Genomic DNA, 25,408 nt, shown 5'->3' with positions numbered 1-25,408 from the left:
GACTCGGCGGGAAATGCCTCACAGCGAACCCTCATCGACACTAATTCTTGATAAGGAAGATTTGCTGGAACCGAGTATCCCTGGTTCATCTGCTTCCGAGGAAAATCCTGGGGTCGTTTAGAAGGTGTCATGTACCGTTGCAGCATCCTAAAGTATAGGCCGAAGTTCGTAACCTTTGGTTCACTATGCCGACTTGGGGCGTTATTTTTTTGTTTTCAGATTATGGTCGTAAAGTAGGGCTTTTTTTCTTTTTCCTGCTGGACTGATGTATCTGAGAAAATCGAGATTTTGTCATGTGGAGCAATTTTAATAGAATTTTGCAGGTCGGTCTCATACTGGGCTTTACTACATGCATTTAACTTGTTTCTCCTATTTGAACTTGCATTCTTATCTATGCCTTTGAAACGTACGATCTATTGTTGTCTTGATTTGCCGCATAAAAAATTAAAATGCCTCTTCATCGACCCCCACGTTAGTTTATTTTTTCCTCCACGTTCGACCTTGGTCGGTTCGGACCTTTATCTTTTGTGGTCGAAAGGGGGCTTTATCCGATCATACCCGATCTTGGTTGTATTAGCACCAATGCTCGACCTTGGCCGCGTCGAAGTCCTGGCTACAGGGCCTTCGATCTATAAAAAGAGTTTTAGTAACTTTAACCGAGAACCGAAGGTAACTGTGGCTCTGACCTTTTAGGTTCATGTAAGCCTCGTTGACTCGGTGGGATGATCCGATTTCTTCTTCTGTACGCTTCCTATGGATAGATAAGATCAAAGTCCCATCCGTCGCATCGCTCTGACACCAGCCACGCGTCACGACCCGGTTGGGCGAGAAAACGGTTACGGAATGCAAATCGTCTTGGCCCCTCTCTATAAAAGCTAACTTTTTCCTTCCACTTTTTCACTTTTAGAATTTTCACCAAAAAGTTTTTACCTTCGTGCATTTTGAATACGCATATCTTCATCGTCATACATTCATATCTTCATACCTTCATCAGATCTTCAAACTTTCATATAAACCTTCGTACCGTCCGGGTTGATCTCAATCCCTCGATTCGATACCATGAATCCGAGAAACTTACCGGAGCCGACGCCGAAGGCACATTTTTCCGAGTTCAACTTCATGTTGTACTTTCTTAGTATGTCGAAGGTTTCCTGCAAATACTTTAAATGGTCCTCTGCTCGCAGGGATTTAACAACCATGTCATCTATATAAACTTCCATTGATTTTCCTATTTGGTGTTCGACCATACGGTTTACTAGCCGCTGATAGGTGGCACCAGCATTTTTTAGCCCGAAGGGTATTACATTATAACAATATGTGCCGAACCTGGTCACAAAAGAGGTTTTTTCTTAGTCCTTTGGGTCCATCCGTATTTAGTTGTACTCGGAGTAGGCATCGAAAAAACTCAGAGTCTCATGGCCCGCCGTGGCATAGATCATGCGATCGATGCTGGGTAAAGGAAATGAATCCTTCGGGCATGCCTTATTTAAATCTTTGTACTCTATACACATTCTAAATTTGTTTCCTTTTTTAGGCACTACTACAACGTTAGCTAACCAGTCCGGGTATTTAACCTCTCGAATGGATCCTATTTCAAGGAGTTTAGATACCTCGTCTTTGATAAACCCATGCTTAACCTCGGGTTGTGGCCTTCTCTTTTGTTTATCTGGAGGGAAACTGGGGTCCAAGCTCAGCTTGTATGTTGTCACCTCCGGTGGGATACCTGTCATGTCTAAATGGGACCAAGCAAAACAATCAGAGTTAATTTTAAGAAATTCAATAAACTTTTTCCTGAGCTTGGGGGTCAACCCCATGCCCAGATATACCTTCCCGTCGGGTAGATGAACGAACAGTATGATTTGCTCAAGTTCTTCAACCGTGGACCTAGTGGCATCTGAATCATCGGGTACCACAAAAGACCTCGGGACTCCATAGTCGATCTTTTCATCTGACGTGTTCTGAACCCAGCCTTCCAAGGATACCGGGATCGGGGCCTGTGATTGCTATTTGGTTTCTTCTTCTTTGTTCGACTTTTCATCCTTTAATAATGGTACCGTGGTCGTCGTGACCGCTTCTTCGACCGCGAACATTTCCTTTGCTGCTTGCTGCTCACCGTGAATGGTTTTGATCCCATTTGGGGTCGGAAACTTCAATGCTTGGTGTAGAGTTGAGGGAACTGCTCTCATGTTGTGAATCCATGGTCTTCCAAACAATGCATTGTATCCCATGTCTCCTTTTATCACATAAAATTTAGTCTGCTGCGTAGTTCCAACTGTGTTTATCGGTAAGGTGATCTTCCTTCGTCATTTCGCAGCCATGTGAATCCATTGAGACCGACTTTTGGTACGATCTGGTCTAGTAGTCCCAGCTGCTCGATGACTTTCCATCGGATGATATTAGCTGAGCTACCTGGATCAATTATCACACGTTTAATTCTAAATTTATTAACAAGGACGGATATTACCAGTGCATCGTTGTGGGGTTGAACGACGCCTTCTATATCCTCATCATTGAACGAGATGGGACCGTCGGGGTCATAACTTCAAATACGCTTTTCTCTTGTTATGGAAACTTTGGTGTGTTTCATTATCGGCTCCTGGGGAATGCATTGTATCCCATGTCTCCTTTTATCACATAAAATTTAGTCTGCTGCGTAGTTCCAACTATGTTTATCGGTAAGGTGATCTCTCCCTTCGTCGTTTCGCAGGCCATGTTGAATCCATTGAGGACCCGGACTGCTGGTACGATCTGGTCTAGTAGTCCCAGCTGCTCGATGACTTTCCATCGGATGATTTTAGCTGAGCTACCTGGATCAATTAGCACACGTTTAATTCTAAATTTATTAACAAGGATAGATATTACCAGTGCATCATTGTGGGGTTGAATGACGCCTTCTATATCCTCATCATTGACCGTCGGGGTCATAACTTCAAATATGCTTTTCTCTCATTATGGAAACTTTGGTGTGTTTTATTATCGACTCCTAGGGAATGTCGGTCCCCCCCCCCCCCCCCCCCCCCCCCCATGATCATGTGGATCACTTGGTGAGGCTCTTCCTGTCCACCTTGCTTACCGGTATCCACGTTCTTGAAATGATCTTTGGCCCATTCGCTTAGGAACTCCCGAAGATGAAATTAAACAGCCGAGCGACCTTTTCTCTTAATTACCGACAGTCTTCGGTTCGATGACCGTGAGTGTAATGGTACTTGCAAATCAAGTTCTTATCCCGTTTATCCGATTTTGACAGGATGGGCCTTGGGTAATGCGTTTCCCGATTGCGGTTGACGGTCGCTGCAATAGTTGCCACATCGATACGGAAACTATACTCGGATAACCTCGGCGCCTCTTTGTTTTTCAAAGACCAGTCGATCACATTTCTGTTCGTCAATCCTCGATGACTCGGACCGCAATCATTCTTTCTGTCGTTTTTGCTCGAATCACCGTTGCGTACGTTGCCCCTTCGATCGGGCGGATACGGCTGATACCTGTCAAGTGAATGCCTTGGTTCTCGATCCGTCGTTCTTCTCAATCTATCGTTTCCTTTGCTGGAGCGCCAAGACCCTGATGTCGTTCTCAAAATCTTATCATCCTCAACTCTGATCTTCGACTGGTACCTATTATGCACATCGGCCCAAGCGATAGCCGGATATTCCACCAAGTTCTGTTTCAGCTCCAAAGATGTGATTGAGCTTCTTGGATTGAGACCTTGGGTAAAGGCTTGAACGGCCCAATTGATGCGGCGTGATTTTACGCCACAATCAATGCTTTTTGGCTATAAGTTTTACTTGTTTTTAAGCAAGTCTATGTGATTTTATGTGTTTTTTATTGGATTTCAGGTATGAAGTGTTTTGATGGCAAAAAGTTGGAGAATTAGTGAAAATGCAGAAAGAAGTGGAGAAAATAACGAGATCACCGAAGAGAGCGGACGGAGCAATTGGACGGGCCGCAAAACATTAAGAGCGTCAATCGTATAATGGTCACAGTAAGCAATGCATCGAAGATCCATCCTGCGGAACAATTATACGAACCGCATAATATTTGACGGTCCGTCAAAATGTAGCGTAGAATGACGCAGGAGACTGTTTGACGGTTGAAGGATAGCAATTTGACGGGCCGTATAACGGTTTTACGGCCCGTAGAATGGACCCGGCGGGCAATTTTGTCTTTTCACTTCTCGCGACTTAGGGTCTTATAAATACCTGAGATAGGGTTCTTGTACGATACATATCAGATTTCAGTTTTTATTCTTCTTAGCACTAAATACTCATAGTTTTGGAAGTCTTTTGGATTACAAACAATTGCAATTACTTTCTCCTCAATACCAAGCAATCAATTCGTAAGCATTATGATCTCAATTATTTCTAATTGTTCTTCTTTTTCTATGAGTAGCTAAATTTCCTTACTAGGGTTGTGAACCCATTGATGGTTGTTTTGTGATTGGGTTTGTGATTGATATACATATAATGGATTATTAGGGTTTATTTATTCTTCATTCTTCATTCTTCATTCATAATTAATGGTTGCAAACATTAATTAAAGCCATAAACCTTGATTTATTTGGGAAAATAATTAGGGTTGGTAAGAATAAGTAACAAAGACTCAAAGCTTTAAACTTTGTTCAATAAATTCACTTAGGAATAAGAAGAATTTACTTAGCATCATTAATCGTTCTTCATAGTTACTTTCTTATATTTGGGAAAATCATAGAAAGAGATAATCTTTATTTATTGGGAAATAGTAGAGATTCATATAGAGGTTAAGTGCATTGATATAATGATCCATTAGAAGTATATCTAGATCAATACCCATGATCATACACTCTATCTAACGGGAACACAACCAGCTTGGTTTCTTTTACCATAAATTACAACCCAAAGCAATTAGTCATAAAAAACCAACTTTTATCAAAATCATCGGATTAAGACATTAGACCTAAATTAAGCATCCTGCGACTTTAGTAACCTTTTCACACCATATTCCCTGTGGGATTTGACCCCAACCTTGTTGGGTTACTATATTTGACAACGTCCGCGTTATACCATTAACACGTGTAATTTGAGCGTATCACCAATCATCCTGTACTGGTGGCAGATCCATTCGTTCCATCTGAAATCGGGCTACAAATTCCCGTAGAGTTTCATCATCCCGTTGTTTGATGTTGAACAGGTTCGACTTTTTTGTTTCAACTTTGATGGCCCCAGCGTGGGCTTTGATAAAGGCATCTGCAAGCATAGCAAACGAGTCAATTGAATGTTCGGCTAAATTGTGATACCATATCATTGCTCCCTTGGATAGGGTTTCTCCAATTTTTTCAGTAGCACCGACTCCCTCTCATCATCTGCGAGGTCGTTGCCCTTAATGGCACATGTGTATGTGGTCACGTGGTCGTTTGGGTCAGTAGTCCCGTTATACTTCGGGATGTCGGGCATGCGAAACCTTTTTGGGATCGGTTTTGGTGCGGCGGTAGGTGGGAAAGGCATCTGAACAAACTTCTTCGAATTCTGTCCTTTCAATACCGGGGGTGCTCCAGGAATTTGATCGACCCTTGCGTTGTAGTTCTCCACCTTCTTATCGTTTGCCTCTATCTTCTTTTCCCCTGATTCGACTCGTTTCTTCAGTTCTTCAAGCATTCTTATCAGCTCGATATTTTACCTGAGATTGTTCCCGTTGTTCGCAGCAACGTGCCTTTCTTCGGCTTTCTCGGTCCGCTCGGATGGGACGAGCAAAGATCGGTGCTCGATTTTGATTTTGCAATTGTCTTTATAACCGCCTGCTGGGCTTGTAGTTGGGCCATAGCCATGTCCAACTGGTTCCGGAGCTGTTGCAGCGTAGCTTCATTATCTCCACCTACTGGCACGTCACCTACTGATGACCCGATCTGGTTAGGATTGACTGGGGGTACGTTGTTGTTAGGTACCCCATTGTCGTTTTCTTCGTGGTGGCTTGATTCAACGTGAAAATTGACAGAATGAGAGTCTGACATGTTGGGTAAACCTGAAATCAAACTTCAAAGAGCAAGTGTAAAAATATCGAGTGTTATCAAACTTGTATTAAACCACCAATATTATCCTAGGCCCCACAGTGGGGGCCAAACTGTTTACCTCGAAAATGGATAACAATTAAATTTGTATGCGGTGCTAAGGATATGTGGTTTGATTTAAAACAATATCAGACTATGTGGCAGACAATAAGATGAAGCAAAGATAACATATTTAACCGTGATGGATACCGATTAACCTCGAATACCGGGGACCGAGGCCAAAGTATGATGGCCGAGTAACGAATACTGAACAATAGTGAAAGACTTAAAAGATGAATGAACGCTGATGATTATATTGCTTGCTTAATACACGAGTACGCTCTCTATGCTTGAGAAAAACTGGAGAAAAATAAATGAGGGCCTCCTCTTTATATAGTAGAGGAGTCTTAACCCTAGTACAACTCTAAATAAGGAACAGAATCCCTCAATATCTGTTGGCGAGATTGGTGGTGGCGGATATTTCGATCTCCTCATTATGGTGATTAACTGCCTCCTCATCTTGTCTCAGTGTCTCGTCCCAATTCGAGCTTGGAACCCGGGATCTGATAAGTTCGGTCTGATCCCGACCGAGCATAATTTCCATGTTGGAAAACCGAGGATATCCATATTCTCAGTTTTACCCGTATACAAATAAGACCAAACTCTATTTAATGAGTTTTAAACATTGCACATGTTATTTACTTTCTCCGTTTCAATTTATGTGAACCTATTTCCTTATTAGTTCGTGCAAAAATGAATAATCACTTTCTATATTTAAAAATAATTTAACTTTATACAATAATTTATAGCTATGTAATCTTTTATTTCTTAAATTCCATGTACATGTGGAATCAAATAGATTCAATGTAAATTGAAACAGAGGAATATAAGCATGGGTGGATAGAGTAGAGAGAATGCAATATCGTTAAGTTTGAGGGCCAATTGTGGCTCGAATACTAGTAAATTTAGATTCACACGGTTATATATATATACTAGTTATGTGAGGCCCGTGCTAAGCCCGGGCCCAAACTCAAGATATAAAAGTAGATATTTTAACTCAAAAAATATAATTTGTGTTAGTACAAGTGTACAACAACAACAACAACAACAACCATATAGTTGTAGTCGCAAGTGGGTAGTTATATGAAAGCAAAATTTCCATTCCACTCTTTTAATATTTTAACTTTCGTTTTGATGAAATTATTTAAAAATCAAATTTGGAACGAATTTGACATTATAACTTATGTATCTTAATTTTCGAAGTTATTTAGTTCTAAATAAATAATCTATACATAGTTAATGAACTTTTAAGACAAATACATAATTTAACTTGTACGACGGAATGGAGTCTTTCCTAACTAATCGGGATTAGGGGTTCGAACGTGGATATGGAAAAAAATCTTTGGAGGATAGCGCGATGCGATGCGAATTATACGGATTAATTGGGCTCGAATGTGAATATCGAGCACCAATCGAGAGAAAATCAAAGAACGTGAAAAATGAAGTAGGAGGTTCGATAGCTTTTGAAAAGTAGACTTTAAAAATAAAAAAATAAAAAAATTGACTTAAATAAATAAGATTAGGACCTAAAAGTAATTAATTAAAATTTTTAAAAAAATTTGAAAATTATTGTGAGGACCAAAATTGTGGCGATCGAAGACTTTAAAAATAAAAAATACTTAAATAAATAAAATTAGTGACATAAAAGTAATTAATTAAATTTTTTTAAAAAATTGAAAAATTATCACAAAGGTTCACATTCCCTCTTATATTAAGTAGTAATATATAGGCGGAAAGAGAGAAGGAAGAGTGAAAGAGTATGGATGTTCCTAAGTTATTGGTATTGATTTTGGTGATTCCTTGCGACTTTTTTATGCGCAAATCCCTCGCAGATGGCGTCACTCCTCATGAAGCCAAACAACTCAGAGATGAGGTCACCTTATTTTACTGTCCTCTTTTATCAATTGTTCAAAATCAGATCCACAATTGTTTTGAAAATTTGATATTGAAGTTCAGTTATTATTACTTATTTTATCATAATAAGTGACTTGTGTATTGGTCTCTGCATAGAATTATTGTTTTGGGAATCAATTTGACAGCTCTTCAATAGCAACTTTAAAGTAATTACCGAACAACAAAAAAATTGGAACTTTAAAGTTGAAAAAATTGGAACTTTGCAGATGTCAATTATAAAGAAAAATGTATTCTTTCTTAAATGTAGTTGTGTAAAGTGTTCTTGGATTCATATGATGGCCATTACTTCACTTATTTCATGTAACAAGTGGCTTGTGTATTGATTTTTACTTAAGATTATCGTTTTGAGAATTCAATAGCAACTTTAAAGTTGAAATAAGGGAGAATATCTCAAGTTTCATAAAATTGTTTTTTTTTTTTTTTTTTTGTTTTTGTTTTTGTGTGTGTGTGGGGGGGGGGGGGGTGGGGGGGGAGGGGTGGTTAAGATGTCTGTTGGAATGGTTACAGAATAGATCAAAGCATTTGAAACGTGAAATGAATAAGTTTTAAGAGGTAGGAATGACAGTGGCATGATGTTGATGTTGAAGGTTCTACCATTGAACATGCTAGTCTATTTTCTCGTTTGGAAAGCAAAACAATTGGTACCCTTTTTGTAAAGGGGAAGAAGTATTTCGCGTTCGTTCCAGACTCACATTCTTATAATTGCTTTTAGTATTAATCCTGCCTTGATATACTAGATTGGTAGTAGGTGGTTAAGGAAAAAAAAAAGTGACTTCATTTTCTTCTATTTTGCCTTCCCTTCCAGTTTCTTTCTAACATGACTAAATAATTGTGATCTATTCATTAACTTTTTAGGTGCGTGAGATGTTCTACCATGCATTTAACGGATACATGGACAATGCTTTTCCACGTGATGAGTTAAGGCCTTTATCTTGCGGAGGAGAAGACACACTTGGTGGCTATGCCCTAACATTGGTAACAAGACACTTCTTTTGCTGGACTACTAATTTTGCTTGGTAAACATGTAGACATAGAGTTAATGCTCAGATCGTGTGCATTTTTGCAGATAGATTCATTGGACACCTTGGCTTTGCTTGGTGACAGAGAGCGCTTTACTACTTCTGTTGAATGGATTGGTAAAAATCTTCGGTTTGATATTGTGAGTATGGAATTTGTATAAAAACATAATGAATTTAGGAGTGATGATTTTACTCTTTAATAGGCATTGCCATATGAACTTCAAATCATTAACTTGTTGAAGTTGGATTTAGAAGCACACACTCATCTGAGTTCTTGAAAGTTCTTTGTCCCCATTAACTTCTTTTGAGTGCCATGGAAAGGTGGTCTCCAATATGACCATAATGGTTCCTGTCTATTTTTGGGAAATCAGATACTTTTTGGTGGCCATAATGCTTCTATTGTTGAATAGACAAGCTTTCATGTGTGCGGCCTTGTGTTCAACTTGTATGACAAAATCAAAATTAAGAACCATCAAGTAGTTTGACGAGGTTACACTTTTGTCTAGTTATCTAAATTTGATGCTTTGGTCAATTCAGCAAATAACAGACTTGTGTAAGTTTAAGTTATTAATAAATTGAGAATGTTAAACAAGTCATTTTACTAGTATTTGCTAGCACTATATGGTAAGCTTAGAGTTTGCTGCTTGCTGTTTACAGCTTGTTCACATAGAAGCAGTCTCTTTTGCATACTTCACGGCTCATTCCAGAATTTATCCATTAGAAACTGGCTTCAATGTTTGATATCTGTTAGAAAAATGGTGAAAATGTGATAATTGTTCACTTTTATGGATTTAGAATTTAAACTGCCCACTTCTCTTGTTGCAGATTTTGGTTATGTTCAATAAAAGTGAAAATTAAATACACCAAAATCTGAAATCTGCATTTTGAGTTGTTGACCTGTAAAAGTTATGTAAATCACAATATAATTCAGAACAAAGTTGAAGTGCCAATTTGACGTGAAACTAAGGTGCAAATCATGAGTGTCTCTTCACTATCCAGCGTGTTTATTTTTTTTGAAATTGGTAACTGTACTATCTAGCGTGTTTATAACTATTTAGATTTAACGAACTTGTATCAATTGAATCGTTAACTGACAACAATTAAATTCCAATCAAAATTAAATCCTTATACAAGAGGCCGAAGTGATTTTAAAATCCTCAACTAGGAATCACATTTTGGGTTCCATGTGACTGTTCATAGTTTTGAGTGATTAGTGAACGTTTACTTGAAATAATATAGCATTTAGTAGGAATTGTTATTGCATTATTGCAATATGTTTATCGTTTGATGACTAGTTTACTTAATACTGTTGAGCTAGAAAGTCTATTGGTGCATTCTACTTTTACTTAGGTGAGCAAACGGCCCTTTGTCCGCCTTGTCATACTCTGCTTTGTATCTTCATGAAGAAGGTTTAGCTCGGAGCATCAATACTTCTAACAAGAATTTAAGTTTTTAAGATAAGAGCAAGAAAAAACGTTTGCCCATGTACTCTGCTTTTTACTTTCCTGAAGAGGTTTTACCTTGTATTAATACTTCTAACAAGCATCTGAATAAAGAAAAGAGCAAAAAGGAAATTTTGGCCATTCAATCTGATTTACTGATTTTGAAGGTTTATGTTTGACTTTAAGCTTTTGCCTGGCCTCTTTGTGAAATTATTTCCCATTTCCATTTCTGTCATGCTTTCTGAGGATGCATATCTTGTACACTACTTTCCTGAGTTTATGAATTTTACTGTGTGTTTGCAGAACAAAACAGTATCTATATTTGAGACTACAATCCGTATCCTTGGAGGTTTAATTTCTGCTCATCTCATTGCAAGTGACCATAACACGGTAGAATATTCATATCTTATGTTTTCCTTGTGTCCTTTAAAAAAGTGTTATTTTCTGAAACTGCAGAGTACGTCTTCTATGTATGTTAACTTTACCAAGTGGAATACTCTAAGATAGTTTCTGCAGAATATTTTAATCAGGCTCTTTCTAGAACTGCAGGGCATGAGGATTCCCTCTTATGATGATGAATTGCTTCACTTGGCCGAGGACTTGGCACGGAGAATGTTGCCAGCATTTGATACTCCTACAGGTATCCCTCGTGGTTGGCGATAATAGATATCAGTCGGCTAGAATCACGCTTGTTAAGAATGTTGTGTAATTATTGTATTGTAAATAAGTTGTGCATCAACTAGGGAGATCATTTTGTAATTGTGTAACTTCGATTTGGTTCATATTTTAGATAGGTGTAAACTACTATCTAAACACCTAATAGCTTGACGGAATAATTAAGCTAAGCTTTCTGTCAACATTTTCCGTGTTCTTCAGAATCAGTCCCATACTAATGTTGGGCCTCCTTTTTATGTTATGCATGCTTCCGATGTCCAATCCTCGGCATGCACTGGTGGTTAGAGTATTCAACATTCGTTGAGTAGATTGCTGTCTCCATTAATTAGATATTATAGCTTGAGGTGCCTGATAAAGATCCTAGGCTTGTCCATCTCATGGTAATTGATTTTAGATTGCCATGAGGTTATCCAACTCACGACAATCTCCAGTTGCAGCACCAAAGTTGATCTATGAGTAGAATTATCTGTTACTTGGTTTTGTAGGATATTTTTATGACCCAAGCAAGGATGTTATTATAAAAGCCTAAGATTTTTGCTAAGATTTTTGAAGTGTGAATTCGAATCTAACCCTTTCCTGTCCTATTAACAAGATCTTGCCTATCTTATGTTCTGAATTACTTTTGCTGCAGGAATTCCATTTGGATCAGTAAATTTGTTGCATGGAGTCGATGAAAATGAAAGCAAGGCATATCCTCTTTGTATTCTCCTTTTCCTCTTTGGCGTGCTGTATAGGACTTCCGTCTATTGTAGTATTATGTCTTGTCTGGCAGTGGGTGAGGTGGAGCAGACATTCTCTATTCAAGCTTGCTTCAGATGAATTTATCAGAAAAGAAATCTGTGACAACATGTGTGTTTTTTCTTTCTATTTGTAATTCACAATCTTTGAAGATGGAAACATCTTGTGTTAGCATCGTGCTGCCCTATTCCTTCATCAACACCCCCCCCCCCCCCCCCCCCAACCAACAAAAAAAAAAAAAAAAAGGGGGTCAAGAAGAGAACAGCAGAGACCCTCTTGGGATGATCATTTTTAATCATCCGACAGACATGAAAGGGGCTAGAGAAAACAGCCAGATTGGCATTTTTGAATAAAGGATTACTGTTATTTTTAAAAGATTTGACCTGGTTGATGGCCTACATGAGAATTGAGAACCTGTACGATAGGAGAAGACATAATCTACTTGACACTAGGTCATGGAAAGTGATATATATAAATTTTCTGTTTTACTTGTCTGGAGGACCATGTATGTTCAACTTACATGTGCTGTTCATGCCATGGACATTTTATAGATGTCTGTCTGATGCTCTACTTGCTTTTAATTCTTAATCAACCTTTCTTGCCTGACACAGGCACACACATTATCACCCTATACTAAAGCCATATTTTTGGGTGCCTAGATAACATCAACTGCTGGTGGAGGGACGCTGACGTTAGAATTTGGGATACTCAGCCGCTTAACTAATGATCCCAGTAAGTGTTACTCTCTTGATCTGGCGTATCAACTTTCCTTTCAACCTCTGATCTTATCAAGAGGACCTTTACTATTTTTCTCAGGTTTAATCTTTCTAGTTACCCTGTCATGAATAGTCGTTTGTTTCAGCTGAGTGTAAAGTTACACACTTAATTCCTTGTTGGAAAGAACATGAACGAGCATGTAATGTAGGAACAATGAGTATATCTTTAGGAATGCATTGGATGTTTTGAAGTTTGAGAATTAGAGTGAGGCTTCGATTATTGCTCTAATGATGGATAAGCTATGGGTACACGAACAAAAGGAAACATTAAGAATGCTTATTGTGAGAGGAAAAAGAGCAGATGACAAAAAGAGAGAATATTATGCCTTGTAGTGAATTTGCAGAATGAATCTGCATAAGCCTTGTAGTGAATTTCTTTTCCATTTTTTGTTACGAAGGTAAAGGAAAAAAACTATGTGACCTTTCAAGAACCAAAACATAACTGTTAGTAATTTTAAGCACGTTATAAAAGCATCTGCATATTTGGAGAAGGGTTACAAATACACTGATATTTGTCTATTGATTGATCTTAGTTGGAACAACAAAAGAACAACTCTCTCTTAGAATGCTTGTTCGGTATGGTTTCTGCACATCTGCGAGTTAAGGGTTATATTGTTTTAGGATCTCTTCAAGTGCGTGTGGACTATCTTGCACCAAACTTACATGTTAGAACTGTTTTCTTTATGACAGTTCAGTGAGCAAATATAATGGCTGATTCTAAATTGATTTCCCCAGTACCATTGGTTGGGATCTAGATCTTTGATTTTTACTCTTTAACTTTGTTTAGTAACAAATTTTCGATGTTATTTGGGTTCTTCAACAGATATGGACTTCCGTTTGCTTTTTGTCCTGGTAGAGGACTTGGTATATTGTTCTATGTATCCCTCAAACAACATTATGTAATTTCTTTTTAACTTTGGAAGTTACTTGATTGAAAGAAGTATGAAAAGAAAGCCTGGACCTATAGGAGTAAAACTTCCTTACTTTTTTTGGGCGGGGGAGATTTGAAGTGTTCTGTAAGTTAGGCAGGGGAGGTGCCCAAATAGATGTCTTTCGGTCATCTTAACAATTAACATAAAGGTTGTGCACTCATCCGAGTCTCTAAGAATAGTCAACTCTCTCATGTTGACTTTTTACAGAGATAATTCCATCGCCCATTAGATATGTTGTGCGTAGTGACTATTAACTTTTTGACACAATTCTCATTTCTCAAGCCCTTCAACTAGCAGACCTACATTTTTCTGGACAGTAGTTATATTTTCCCCTTCATTGTGTGTTTGGCCTGCGCATAGCGGGAGCTTAGTGCACCGGGCTGCCTTTATTGTGTGTTTGGTGAATTAAGCAGATAATTCTTGCAGTTTTGCTTTGGGAACTTATGCTTATTCTTGTCATTATGAAATGCAGTTTTTGAGCAAGTTGCAAAGAATGCGGTTCGAGGATTATGGGCTCGCCGGTCAAAGATTAATCTAGTTGGTGCTCATATTGATGTCTTTTCGGGTGACTGGACACAAAAGGTCACATTCTTTTATAACTAGGATATGCATTTTGTTATTATGATAGCACATTTGATTTGACTTGATTCATGACGTCACACATTGAAATCCTTATTGTTTTTAATAGATATGCCAAAAACTTCACGTAGTAATGCTATTAACTTTTGTTACAAAAATCTTATACGAGTTCACGAAGCAGCCGGTTATAGACCCGGATAAAGAAGGAGAATTGTAGTAGGTTGATGTATAAAAGCATCAAATTATGATGATAGGGGATCCTTATTGTTGAGTCTGACTAGTTTGGTTTTGATGCGTAGTTGAGAGTCGAGAGAGATTTTGTATGAAGTGGACCATCTTTTTTATGTCTAACGACCTATATCTTTCTCTAGACTGACTTTAATCAATTTCTTTTGATAAGTTAGAGTTACTTCGATCATTCTCTTCCCATTTTCGTTAAACTCAAACATTTGCAGTTCAAACAAGGAAAAGACTCTTATTATCTGTATTAATCTTTGTTGGTGGTGAAATATGCATGGATATGTTCTCAAGAAGGGATTGTGGTAGAAATAAATTGGATGTCCATGATGGGGTGCATGGAACAATAGGTAGACTAATGGTAGGAGTAAATGAATAAGCTTCCTGGGGAGGGAGGTTGTATTGCAATATATGGAGGGAAGGAGTCAGGTTACCAGTCCAGCTGCACCTTGCTTCCACAAAGCATTGAAAGTGAAAAATTTGTCTTTCAGTTTAATCTTTTTTCTGCAGGATTCTAAAAAAAGGGAGAAAAATCAGGAACTGCTGAACTATTTTGAATTTCATGAGTGTCTGAAAAATGGAGGTGTTTGAACTGCAACTATCTTCAGAATATATAAGCTCATCTTTTGATCACTCTTTTTATTCTCTCTTTGGATGACGAGAATTTTATGGTTTCATCGTCTAACAGAAAGCGTAAACATCCTCTCTGTGCTCAAATATCTTGATCTAGTAACTTTTCCTAAGTGTTTATCATTAGATCTAAAGACTAATCCTGTTGTTTGTAGATTATTAGAACCTAGACATTTTAACGGGTACGGTTGACTCAAAGTTGGATATCTTATAGAAATGGTTTTCAACTACACTCTGCCACTTTGACTTCTTTAGTCATTCCATCTCCACTTAGGATTCAGGAACTTACATTTTTTTTAGCACTGCAGCTTTAGTATCATTTTTTAGCTCTGCAACTTAGTATTATTCAGATTGGTTTTTTGGATTTCTTTTGCTTTCCCTTTGCAGTGATGCAATATAAAATGTTCATTGCTTTGCAGGATGCTGGGATAGGGACGAGTATAGACTCTTTCTATGAATATCTCCTGAAGGTAAATACTCAACTATCCGGAATAATTACTTTCTAAGAAACACAAAATAAGTAAAAACATAAATGAATAGCACTCATCTGTAGTTTGTTGGCTTGAAATCATTAACGTTCATTTCTTATTGGCAACTCAAAACTCAAAGTAATGATTGTAATAGCTATTCTACTGTTGCTATTGCTCCTAGATATGTTTTTGCTATCATGATTTTGGACTCGGTTAATAGAGCAGAATGGGTACAGATGATTCATGTAACTGGTCTCACTAGTTCGGGTTTGAGACCTAGACGATTGACTGTATTGGCCTCTTTTAGTTGTTGGATTGCCTCATAGGAAGCATTATCTCATTCAAGGCACTGACTGGTTGTATGGCTCTGTTGCAATATGTAATGGCGCCTTACTTCAGGATTTACTTTCTGTTTTCTGGAAAGAAGCTTCACTCTCCGTGATGAATTCTCCCACTGATTTCTGTGCCTATAGGTTGATTTGTATGTACATTCTGGTTTTTTAATCCTAACCTAGTTAACATTTTTAATTCAGGCTTATTTGCTATTTGGGGACGAAGAATATCTTTTCATCTTCCAGGAAGCTTACAAGGCTGCTATGAACTATCTCTTTAGTGATCCTTGGTAAGTAATCTTCCTTTCTATGGCTTGTATTCACCACAGAGAAAACCTCGTGTCTATATTCTATTGCTGCCTAAAATCAATACAACTAATATAGTTACTTTTTAGGAAGTATATCGATTTGCAACTTGTCTAGATTCATTTAGTTTGAGTATGAATAAGTCTTGTAGCGTATTTCATAGGATATTTTAGAACATCCTCTACTTAATTGTAAGAGAATGATTACTTACATTATTTTACACAGAAATAGAGAATTACAACTCACTTTACTGTACATAGATTAAGGCTCCTATATAGGAAGCCTCCTTGTCCAGTCAATAACCAATTCATGACAATATTTTCCTTGTATCCTCTCAATTTACAAGTTGGTACTCTACAACTTTAAAGTCTTGTCTTCACCCTGCACCAAGGTTTAATTTTCTCTTGTTCTCTAGAACTAAAAGTACTTTACAAATCTGTCTTTTTCAATATGCAGGTATGTAGAGGTAAATATGAATTCTGCTGCCCTTGTCTGGCCTCTATTTAACAGCTTGCAGGCATTCTGGCCAGGTCTTCAGGTGATTTGCTAATGGAGATATTTCATACACAAGCAAACTAACTCTTTTAATCGTTAGCAAACCAACTTTTTTCCTTCAAATGTTAATTCATAGACAGAAATAACTTTTGTGTATTTGTTGAAAGGTTCTAGCAGGGGATATTGAGCCTGCCATTAGAACACATGCTGCCTTCTTCAGCGTCTGGAGAAGATATGGATTTACCCCAGAGGGTTTCAATCTCGCTACACTCAGTGTTCAAGTATACTACCTTACTTGTCTAATTCTTTTGATGTTTAAAGTTTGGTTATGTGCTAGTTCTTTGGTCGTTGCCCTTCTGTGTCGAAACTGCCATAGATTTAGGCAGTTCCTGTTAGCATGAACTTTTTGTGGATGGACCTTTTTATGTGCTTAAAAGGAAGACCTCCATTTGTATGGTTTGGTTACCCAACTTAGCCAGCATTGTGAGCAAACATATAAGGTTAAAAGGTTTTATTTGGCCCACTTTATCATGATGCCTTTGTCTCATACAGCTATTTTTCCATTGGGCCATTCTGTAAAACACTTCATCATTATCTTGGCAAGTATTTTTCAGATAAAGTCAGCCATGTTTAAGATTGGAAGTGGTTGGATCGTTTTAGGGATAGATCATTTCGCAACTCTTTTTTCATTTCCTCGGAACTCTTTTTTCATAGACCTTGTTCTTTCTGTTGTCGCTCCTTGTGCCGACTGAGCACCTGATTTTTATTGCGGGGTCTGTCTGGGAGTTGTTTATTTTCTATGTTATCACTATCTTATATTTCATTTTGTTGTTTGTTTACATTGTAGCAAGGCCAGAAGAGCTATCCGCTGCGTCCGGAATTGATTGAGAGCACATATTGGCTATACAAAGCTACCAGAGATCCCAGGTCTGCTTGTTTGCTCTTGACCCGTTTTTCTTATGCCTACCTTTTTTCACTAGCAAGTTGAACTCAGAACTTATTGGCTGATCGGTCACTGAGTTTTCCGTAGCTTGTATCATGCGAAGGCTAAAATTTTAGGCATGTGCAATCTTTAGAGGATTAGGTTTTTGTTTGTTCATTTAGTTATTTGTTTTGCAGTCTATTCACTCTTTTGACAGAACTGAAATTAAAGGAAAATTACAACCAGGAAAGATCTTACTGTGAATGTGTTTTATATCCGAGTTAGCAGAGTCATTCTGTTCAAGGAATGGAAGATTATGTTTTTCTTGCATAAGATTATCCCATGTTAGTCCATAGAAGCATGCTCAGGACATACACAGAAAAGCTGTCTAAAGGACATATTACTAGTCTTTTTTCCCCCGAAAGACCCAGATGAAGATTCCTATAAAGTAGTATTCCTAGTTTCCTATAGGTAGCTCTTGTAGAGTTTCATATCCGTGATCTTTGATTTCACCAAAGTAGTTGTGACAAATTGTTATGGCATGCGTGTTGAATCTGGATGTGTATGAAATTAACCTCACAAATTAGGATTTATTTTTTACTTATCTGAGGCACCCAAGAGATCCAAATAGATATGTAGCAAAAACTCAAAGCTCCAACAAAAGGGAGTCGGGGAAATCAGGTGAAGTGCCTATGAAGCATCATCCAGCATGTTACACAAAAAAGCTCAAACATCTTTATTTCAATCTACGATTCTGCTTTATTTTTGAAGCATCTCTGATCTCTTATTTTTTCTGTCTGAAGGACCAAATATATAGGCTGACATTGTCATTCAAACCCTTTTTATCTTACTTTCACCTTCTCTCCTAAGGACCAAAAAGGCCAGCTGGTGTAGTCATCCAGACACCTTTTATCTTCCTTTCACCTGCCTTTCTGCCCAGCTTATAGAAGCCTCTTTAACGGTCCTTGGGATTACCCAGCATACCCCAAACTTTGTCAAATGCTGCTTGTCTATCTGGCAATGTAATAGTTGGTTGTCCAATGCCTTACGCATGAAGAATTCACTACAGATGGCTACGCTCCTTTTCTGGAGATTTGAGTGAGTTAAGCAGGTTTCAGGTGTTGCAATCTGGCCCCTGTGGAGGGACCCTGGTCTTCCGAATGATCTTCCATGGCCGTTGTCTTTTGGTGTTGCTGATGAAGTTAATCTGCTATAGCAAGACTTGACAGAATACGCTTCAGTGTTAGTGTCCTTCCATATTAGCTTGCCTGGTTCCTGATAGATTCTGGCTCCTTCCTGCTTTTTTGGCAGTTGAAACATCTCTCCTGTGTCCCAGTCTTCAAATACCTTCTGAAAGACAATTCCCAGCCATTTTGAGACCAGTGAAGTGCTACTTTCTTTTCTCTTACCCTATGAAAGCTGCATAAATCAAAAACTCATCCTCAAGGGGCTGTCGTCCATTCAAAGTATCCTGCCAGAATTTCAATTCTTTCCCATTGCTAATAGAAAAGCAAATGTGTGCGGTAAATTGCTCCCTTAACTTTCTGATATTCTTCCAAACTCCTACTCCATATGTTCCTATCACAGGACCAGAACCTACTACACTAATATTAAGCCTTGCTTACGCGTTCTGATTCGTTATAGCTCTACAGCCCTTTAAGTAGCAGGCTCTTGTTATTAGACTAAGTTTCGTAATACCCACTCTACCCTGCTTCCTGTTCTCAGCCACCTTGCGGGAAGCTGTTCTCTAATTGTTCCCCTCCCACCAAAAGTTTCTCCTTCACTTATCAAGCCTTCTCTCATATGTCCGCAGACTTTCTGACACTATTTGTGATTGTGATTCCCCCTCCCAGAGTTATGTGTTAGAGCCCGTTTGGATTGGCTTATAAGTTGCTTATAAGCTGTTTTCAGCTTTTTTGAGTGTTTGGCTGGCCAGCTTAAAGTCATTTTGTGCTTAAAATAAGCTCAAAAAAATAATTGGGCCCATTTGACTTAGCTTATCTAAAGCAGCTTATAAGCTGAAAACAGCTTATAAGCCAAAAAAAAATAAGTTAGACTACCCCAACTTATTTTTTTTAGCTTATAAGCTGCAAACAGCTTATAGGCATAAGCCCATCCAAACAGGCTCTTAGTCTCTTTTAAATTTTTAGCTTCTTCTCAAACTTTAGTCCTCAGATACCGTCATTCTTATTCTTTGCTCCCTGGGGATATGTCATGAAGCAAGCTTAAGAAACCTCACAATTGGGTGTGTCATAAAGCGAGCTTAAGTTCTCAGGTTTTACATTGTGAATACCAAGTGCAAATGGCGGCTAACTGTCTGCAACAATGCCTTTGATTCCTTATTCCGTTTGTATAATTGTTTGTTACCAAACACTGCTGTTATTAACCGGTGCTGCTTATCTTACCTGTGCTCAATTTATCATTTTCTAAGCAAGGTAAATTCAACTTGTTACCACCAACAACGCCTCAGTCATAAACAAGTTAGGGTCGGCTCTAGCCTATATGAACCCTCACTGAACATGTTTCTCCATTTAAATTCATCTCAGGCCAACCGTATACAAAATGAAATAAAAATAAAATAATAAGCATTATGACCATTAATACTTCCCCATGCTTCTATAGAAACATTAGCTACTTCAAAAATTAATTGGCTGCCAGTTCTCCAAAAACAAAAATGTGAGTCCAGAAAGGGTGAGTGAGAGAATGGTTAATGACTACGCACTGTCTGAGTAAGCTGCATGGTCATTGAATACGACCTGAAAATTTTGAGCAAGGATTTAAAGCTCCCTTTCTTTCTTTCTTTCTTTCTTCATTGGCGGCTGTCGCATCATCGGCAGTAATCTGATCAATACACTCAGATGCGTTAATTTTCTCTTAATTTACGTTGTTAAATCATTTGACATAGGTATCTTGATGCTGGAAGGGATATGCTTGCTAGCTTGCAATATGGCGCTCGATGCACTTGCGGATATTGTCATATATCTGATGTTGAATTTCACAAACAAGAAGATCACATGGAGAGCTTCTTCTTGGCAGAAACTGTAAGGAATAAGGCACAGTTTTATTTGACCTAGTTCTGTCTGTGGTATATCAATTTATTCCTGTGTCTTGTCTAGATGATATGATACAATCCTGTCGGTACTCTCTACTCCTGGGTATATGAATCCTCACTTATCATGTTTCCTCATTTATTGAAGGATTCATCATGAATTGGAAAGTTTTACATTGGCTGCCAGCCTACCACAACCCTCCTCCTTTATCTGGGCTTTGGGCTAGCAATGTGAGCAAGATCACACTGGGGGAGTTAAAAAGTACAAGTACAAGAAAATAAAAAAATTCATTTGTTCTCGAATTATTTCTTAATTCCAATTTTAGTCCTTCTATTAGTGCACATAGCTTTTACCTTGAATTTGTGTGTCAAGCACGTTTGGTCCTTTTGCAGCTGGATTCAGCCAAATTAATGAAAACTAGTAGCCCTCCAGCTTCTCTGATTCTCCAGGCCTTCTACCGCCTTCTGACCCTATAAACCTTGGCTTATACTCTGCAATCTTGACACCAAAACCTGCAAAACATTGTTGCAGAAACCTCGTGAACCTGCAAAACATTGTTGTGGAAACCTCGTGAAGCACTTAGGGTAGCATTGATGTTTAACATGGGTGGTTGGGCATCTTATAGGCGTCTTACTTAGTGACATGATTAAGGCAAGTATCATTTCTCTTCTTTTTTCTACAGCAACAACAACAACAACATGCCCAGTGAAATCCCGCATGTGGGGTCTGGGGAGGGTAGATATATGCAGACCTTACCCCTACCTTTGTGTGGTAGAGAGGTTGTTTTCGATAGACCCTCGGCTTTAGATATTTCTACAGTGAGCCTATATAAAAGTCATTGAAGGATGGCAAAATCAGGACGGTGGATGATTACTATGATCACATATCCAGTAGTCTTGTTCGAAGACCTAACATTGTAGGCTATTAATGTCCGTTAGTCATCAAAATCAGGTCATTGGATGATTACTACTCACTGTAAAGACAAGACATAATGAGGCTGATCTTATAATCTGATCTTAGCTTGGTACAAGAGAAGTAACCTTCTGGTGTTTGTCTTACTACTTTATAATTTATCTACGAAAAAAGAAACGAAAAGTAATGTGTATTATATTTGAGACTGCCCTCGCTTATAAGTGCTTGCTTCATTTACCTGAACCAACAACAACAACAACAACAAGCCCAGTATAGTCCCACCATGTGGGGTCTGGGGAGGGTAGAGTGTCTGTAGCAGACCTAACCCCCACCTTGAAAGGTAGGGCGGCTGTTTCCGAGAGACCCTCGGCTCAAGAGAGGAGAAGAGAGGAAGACTTCATTTACCTGAACCAATGCATGATTATACTTGACAATCATCTGTAACAAATTTAGTTTTCTATCTATCTATCTATATATCTAATTGATATTATACTTTCTTTCAGGTTAAATATTTGTGGCTTCTTTTTGATTTAGCTGCTGGCCCAGATAACCTGGTTGAGAATGGCCCTTACAAGTAAAACAGCTATAGCATCCTTCGTATTCATTATCTAGCTTTTCTTTAAAGTTTTTGTGTTTCCCTTCCTCCTCTGACCACACATAGAAAAAAGAAAGGGCAAAGATGCAAATATACCCCTCAACTTTGCGATTTAGAGCAGATATATCCCCCGTTAAAAAAGTGGTGTATATACCCTTGCCGTTACAAAATCGTGCAAATATACCCTGCCTTTACACAAATAGTGCAATACCCTTTTCGCTAACGGGATTTCTTTTAAAAATCATTTAGCTTATTTTTTACTTAAAAAAATGCCACATGGCTTTCAAAAAAAGCCTACCCATTTTTTTTTAGTAGACATATTTTTCTAACACCACATGGTAAATTTTTTTCTGGTGGGTCAGGCCTGGTTCGTTTTAAAAAAAAAAAAAAAAAAAAATCTCCGTGGCTTTAAAAAACATAGTCTACCCATTTTGTTAAAAGAACTAGACTCAACCCACCAGAAAAAAATTATCGTGTGGCTTTAGAAAAATATGTCTACTCAAAAAAAAATGGGTAGACTTTTTTTTTGAGGCCACGTGGTATATTTTTTAATTAAAAAATAAACTAAATGATTTTTTTTAAAAAAAATCTATTTGCACCATTTTACAAAGGCGGGGGTATATTTACACCACTTATATAATGGGGGGTATATTTGCTTTAAATCGCAAAGTTGAGAGGTATATTTGCACCTTTTCCCAAAAAGAAATATATGCAAGTAAAAAAAGAAGACTCCCCACTTTCTGTTCCATTTCCTTTATTATTTTATTCGTCAGCATCCTTTCTCAGCAGAGATGCTTTCACTCATTATTTTTGGCGACTCTTTTTTTTCTTTAAGGTATATCTTCAGCACAGAAGGCCATTTATTGCCTGCAACTCCTCAAATATCCTTAGTATGTGAGCATTGTTCATATTTCGGAGCATATTGTAGGAACAGCAATTTGAGATTGAAAACTCATTCACCTGAGAGTGCAGAAACTAATTCCAGTGGCTCTCAAACAGGACCTGCAGACTCCAGTTTCTTATCACGCTCCAGTTATCAAAGTACTCCACCTTTCTCTGGTTTGAAGGTCAGAAATTTAATGGTAAAGGTTTTTATTGACTAGTTTCCATTGACTGTTTGATCCAATCATTGAGAATTTGCTAAAATGAAATGCCCCTTGTTTAATTTAGTTTACCAAATTATGCATGACGGTATGATGAAAAGTTGGACATAAGTCTTTCTTTTTGTGAGAACCAAGTTGCAAGGCATTAGCACTTCCTTGATATCATAAATAGATACTTATGGAATTAGAATAACTTTTCAGATAGGTAGACTTCCATATTCTTGGATATTACTCTCCAGGGAGAAGACAAACTAGCTCGTCTCAAATTCCTATATCGGCTAAACTGCCAATTTCTCTAGTATTAGGTAGCTGAGGTTTTTTCCTTTTTATCATTAGCACTATCTTCCGAAATGCAGTGTTAAAATACATTGGCATACTCCTATATAATGCACTAAATGAAACAAGCTGGGGACCTTGCTTGTGACAAACCCAGTTTGGACTAAATTCCCAATATTCTTTAGTATCATGGAAGCTTGGATATGTTTCTCACACGTACCCAAATTACCATGTTTTTCCTTATAATCTTAAGCTCAAGTTCTCGTGGTTCCTTTCTTGCTGGAATTTTGAAATCCGTAAAAGGAGGGAAGTGATTTTATTGGTGTAATATGTGTTAAATTCTTTGGATGTCCAAACTGAGGAGAAACTTCATTTTATGAACCTTGATTTACTATATTGTTCTATTTCATATAGATACTATGGCTAGTGACATTCTCACTGCTTTTGCCCCCAAAAATAAAAAATAAAAAACTAGTGAGATCTTAATGTTACTAGAAGAGTCATTTTCACTCACCATGCTGAGGAAGATTTGTTTTTTATGATAGGGACTCTGTCCAGGGCTAACCTATGGACAAAGGTTTGGCATATCATTCATGTCTCCGGTGTATCCAAGTAGTGAGGATGAACATTCAAGCCAAAGGGAGACAACTGAAGTTCAGAGTCATTCAGTTGTGCTGATTTCAAACCCCAATCCTGAGGTTTCCCTATCAGGTTCTCATAATGATCATGAAAATGACCCAGCTCATGCGCCCCAAGAAGAAAGTCCCTCTTCTAAACAAAGAAGATGACTGGTGGCAACCTGTTATGTAATTTAGCTTTTTCCAATTTGCTGTCCGTTAAAGGACTTGCCAGAGTTGGTCATAATTTGGAAGGGGTTCAAGCTTCAAGGTCCTGGAAAGTGAAGTCTGGATTCTACAAGTATATGGTGATCTGACTGATAACCATTGGAACCAGAAAGATGGTATTAGTGGCAAGTGCTCCATGATGATTCTTAAATGGTTATTAGGTCATATGCATCTTATACGTCAAGTTTGTATCCTCCAAGAACGACGGAATCAGCAGGTGACTTAAAATATGTATAACAAGGTATCATCCAGGACTTCTTACTGTATACTAAGTTTGCTAACCTATTAACTGTTGCGACGGAGTTGGGCAAGACTGAATTTTTGGTGATCCAGGTCAGAGACAGGAAGAGAGAGTATTCATTTTTTGTATATTTAAGAATTGCTAACACTAGGTATCGAGTGTTCCTTGGTCAGTTATTTTCTACAGGCTATTTGATTACAGTTTTCCCAAATTCATGTTGTAATATATCAGTCAGTGCCAAATGGAGAACATTTTTGGAGTACTATGGACCACAGGTTTTCTGATTCTATAGTGGTGTCAAATTTAGAAATTTTTATACTTGTAGTCGAGTTTTAACTTAAAATTAACTTTTCTACTATATTAGAAGCACGGTTGGGGTGCTTTTCGTCGTCCGTTGTGGACCCCCCATAAAAAAAATATTTTTTTTTGGGCCTCATATTAATCAAGCCCTAAAAAAAAAAAAAAAAAATTGTAAAAAAAAATTGTGGGCCCCATATTAAACAACATCGATATTAAAAAAGTGCAGGCTACATCCAAAACTCGTGGAAAAAAAAAAGTGAATTTTGCGTATTAACAAAATCGACGATATTGAAAAAAAGTGAATCACATATTTAAAAAACGAAACACTATTAAAAAAAAATGTGGGCCTCATATTAAACACGATGCGTATTCGTAGCTAAAACACTAATATAATAAAGTTTTAAATACGGAGTACAAGCGCAATGTTATATTAATCGTGTTTTGAACATAGTATCCATATTAACAAAATCAAGAATATATATAAAAAAAAATGAATCCCATATTAAAAAAATAAACAATGTAAAAAAAAAGTGCGGTACT

The 25,408-nt window shown here is 37.8% G+C and overlaps 1 protein-coding gene across 2 annotated transcripts; it reads left to right on the top strand.

The window, feature by feature from the left end:
* The first annotated feature begins 6,869 nt into the window (after window positions 1–6,869).
* On the top strand, window positions 6,870–24,855 carry LOC132051791 (alpha-mannosidase I MNS4-like). Of its 2 annotated transcripts, none has more exons than XM_059443000.1 (18): window positions 6,870–6,997; window positions 7,796–7,952; window positions 8,849–8,968; window positions 9,060–9,152; window positions 10,758–10,844; window positions 11,004–11,094; window positions 11,761–11,816; window positions 12,527–12,599; window positions 14,048–14,157; window positions 15,441–15,491; window positions 16,025–16,113; window positions 16,586–16,667; window positions 16,792–16,905; window positions 17,472–17,551; window positions 20,452–20,587; window positions 22,012–22,082; window positions 22,939–23,170; window positions 24,028–24,855. In XM_059443000.1, the coding sequence occupies exons 2-18, from the start codon at window positions 7,839–7,841 to the stop codon at window positions 24,268–24,270; spliced, it is 1,842 nt and encodes a 613-aa protein (XP_059298983.1). In that variant the 5' UTR covers window positions 6,870–6,997; window positions 7,796–7,838; the 3' UTR covers window positions 24,271–24,855. The 2 variants fall into 2 exon arrangements, with proteins under 2 accessions (XP_059298983.1, XP_059298982.1); XM_059442999.1 differs by having other exon boundaries at window positions 22,939–23,185.
* The last annotated feature ends 553 nt before the right edge of the window (window positions 24,856–25,408 follow it).

The sequence above is a fragment of the Lycium ferocissimum genome, chromosome 4 (assembly GCF_029784015.1).
Source record: "Lycium ferocissimum isolate CSIRO_LF1 chromosome 4, AGI_CSIRO_Lferr_CH_V1, whole genome shotgun sequence".
Taxonomy (NCBI): Eukaryota; Viridiplantae; Streptophyta; class Magnoliopsida; order Solanales; family Solanaceae; genus Lycium; species Lycium ferocissimum.
This window is presented reverse-complemented; position numbering and strand designations above follow the sequence as displayed.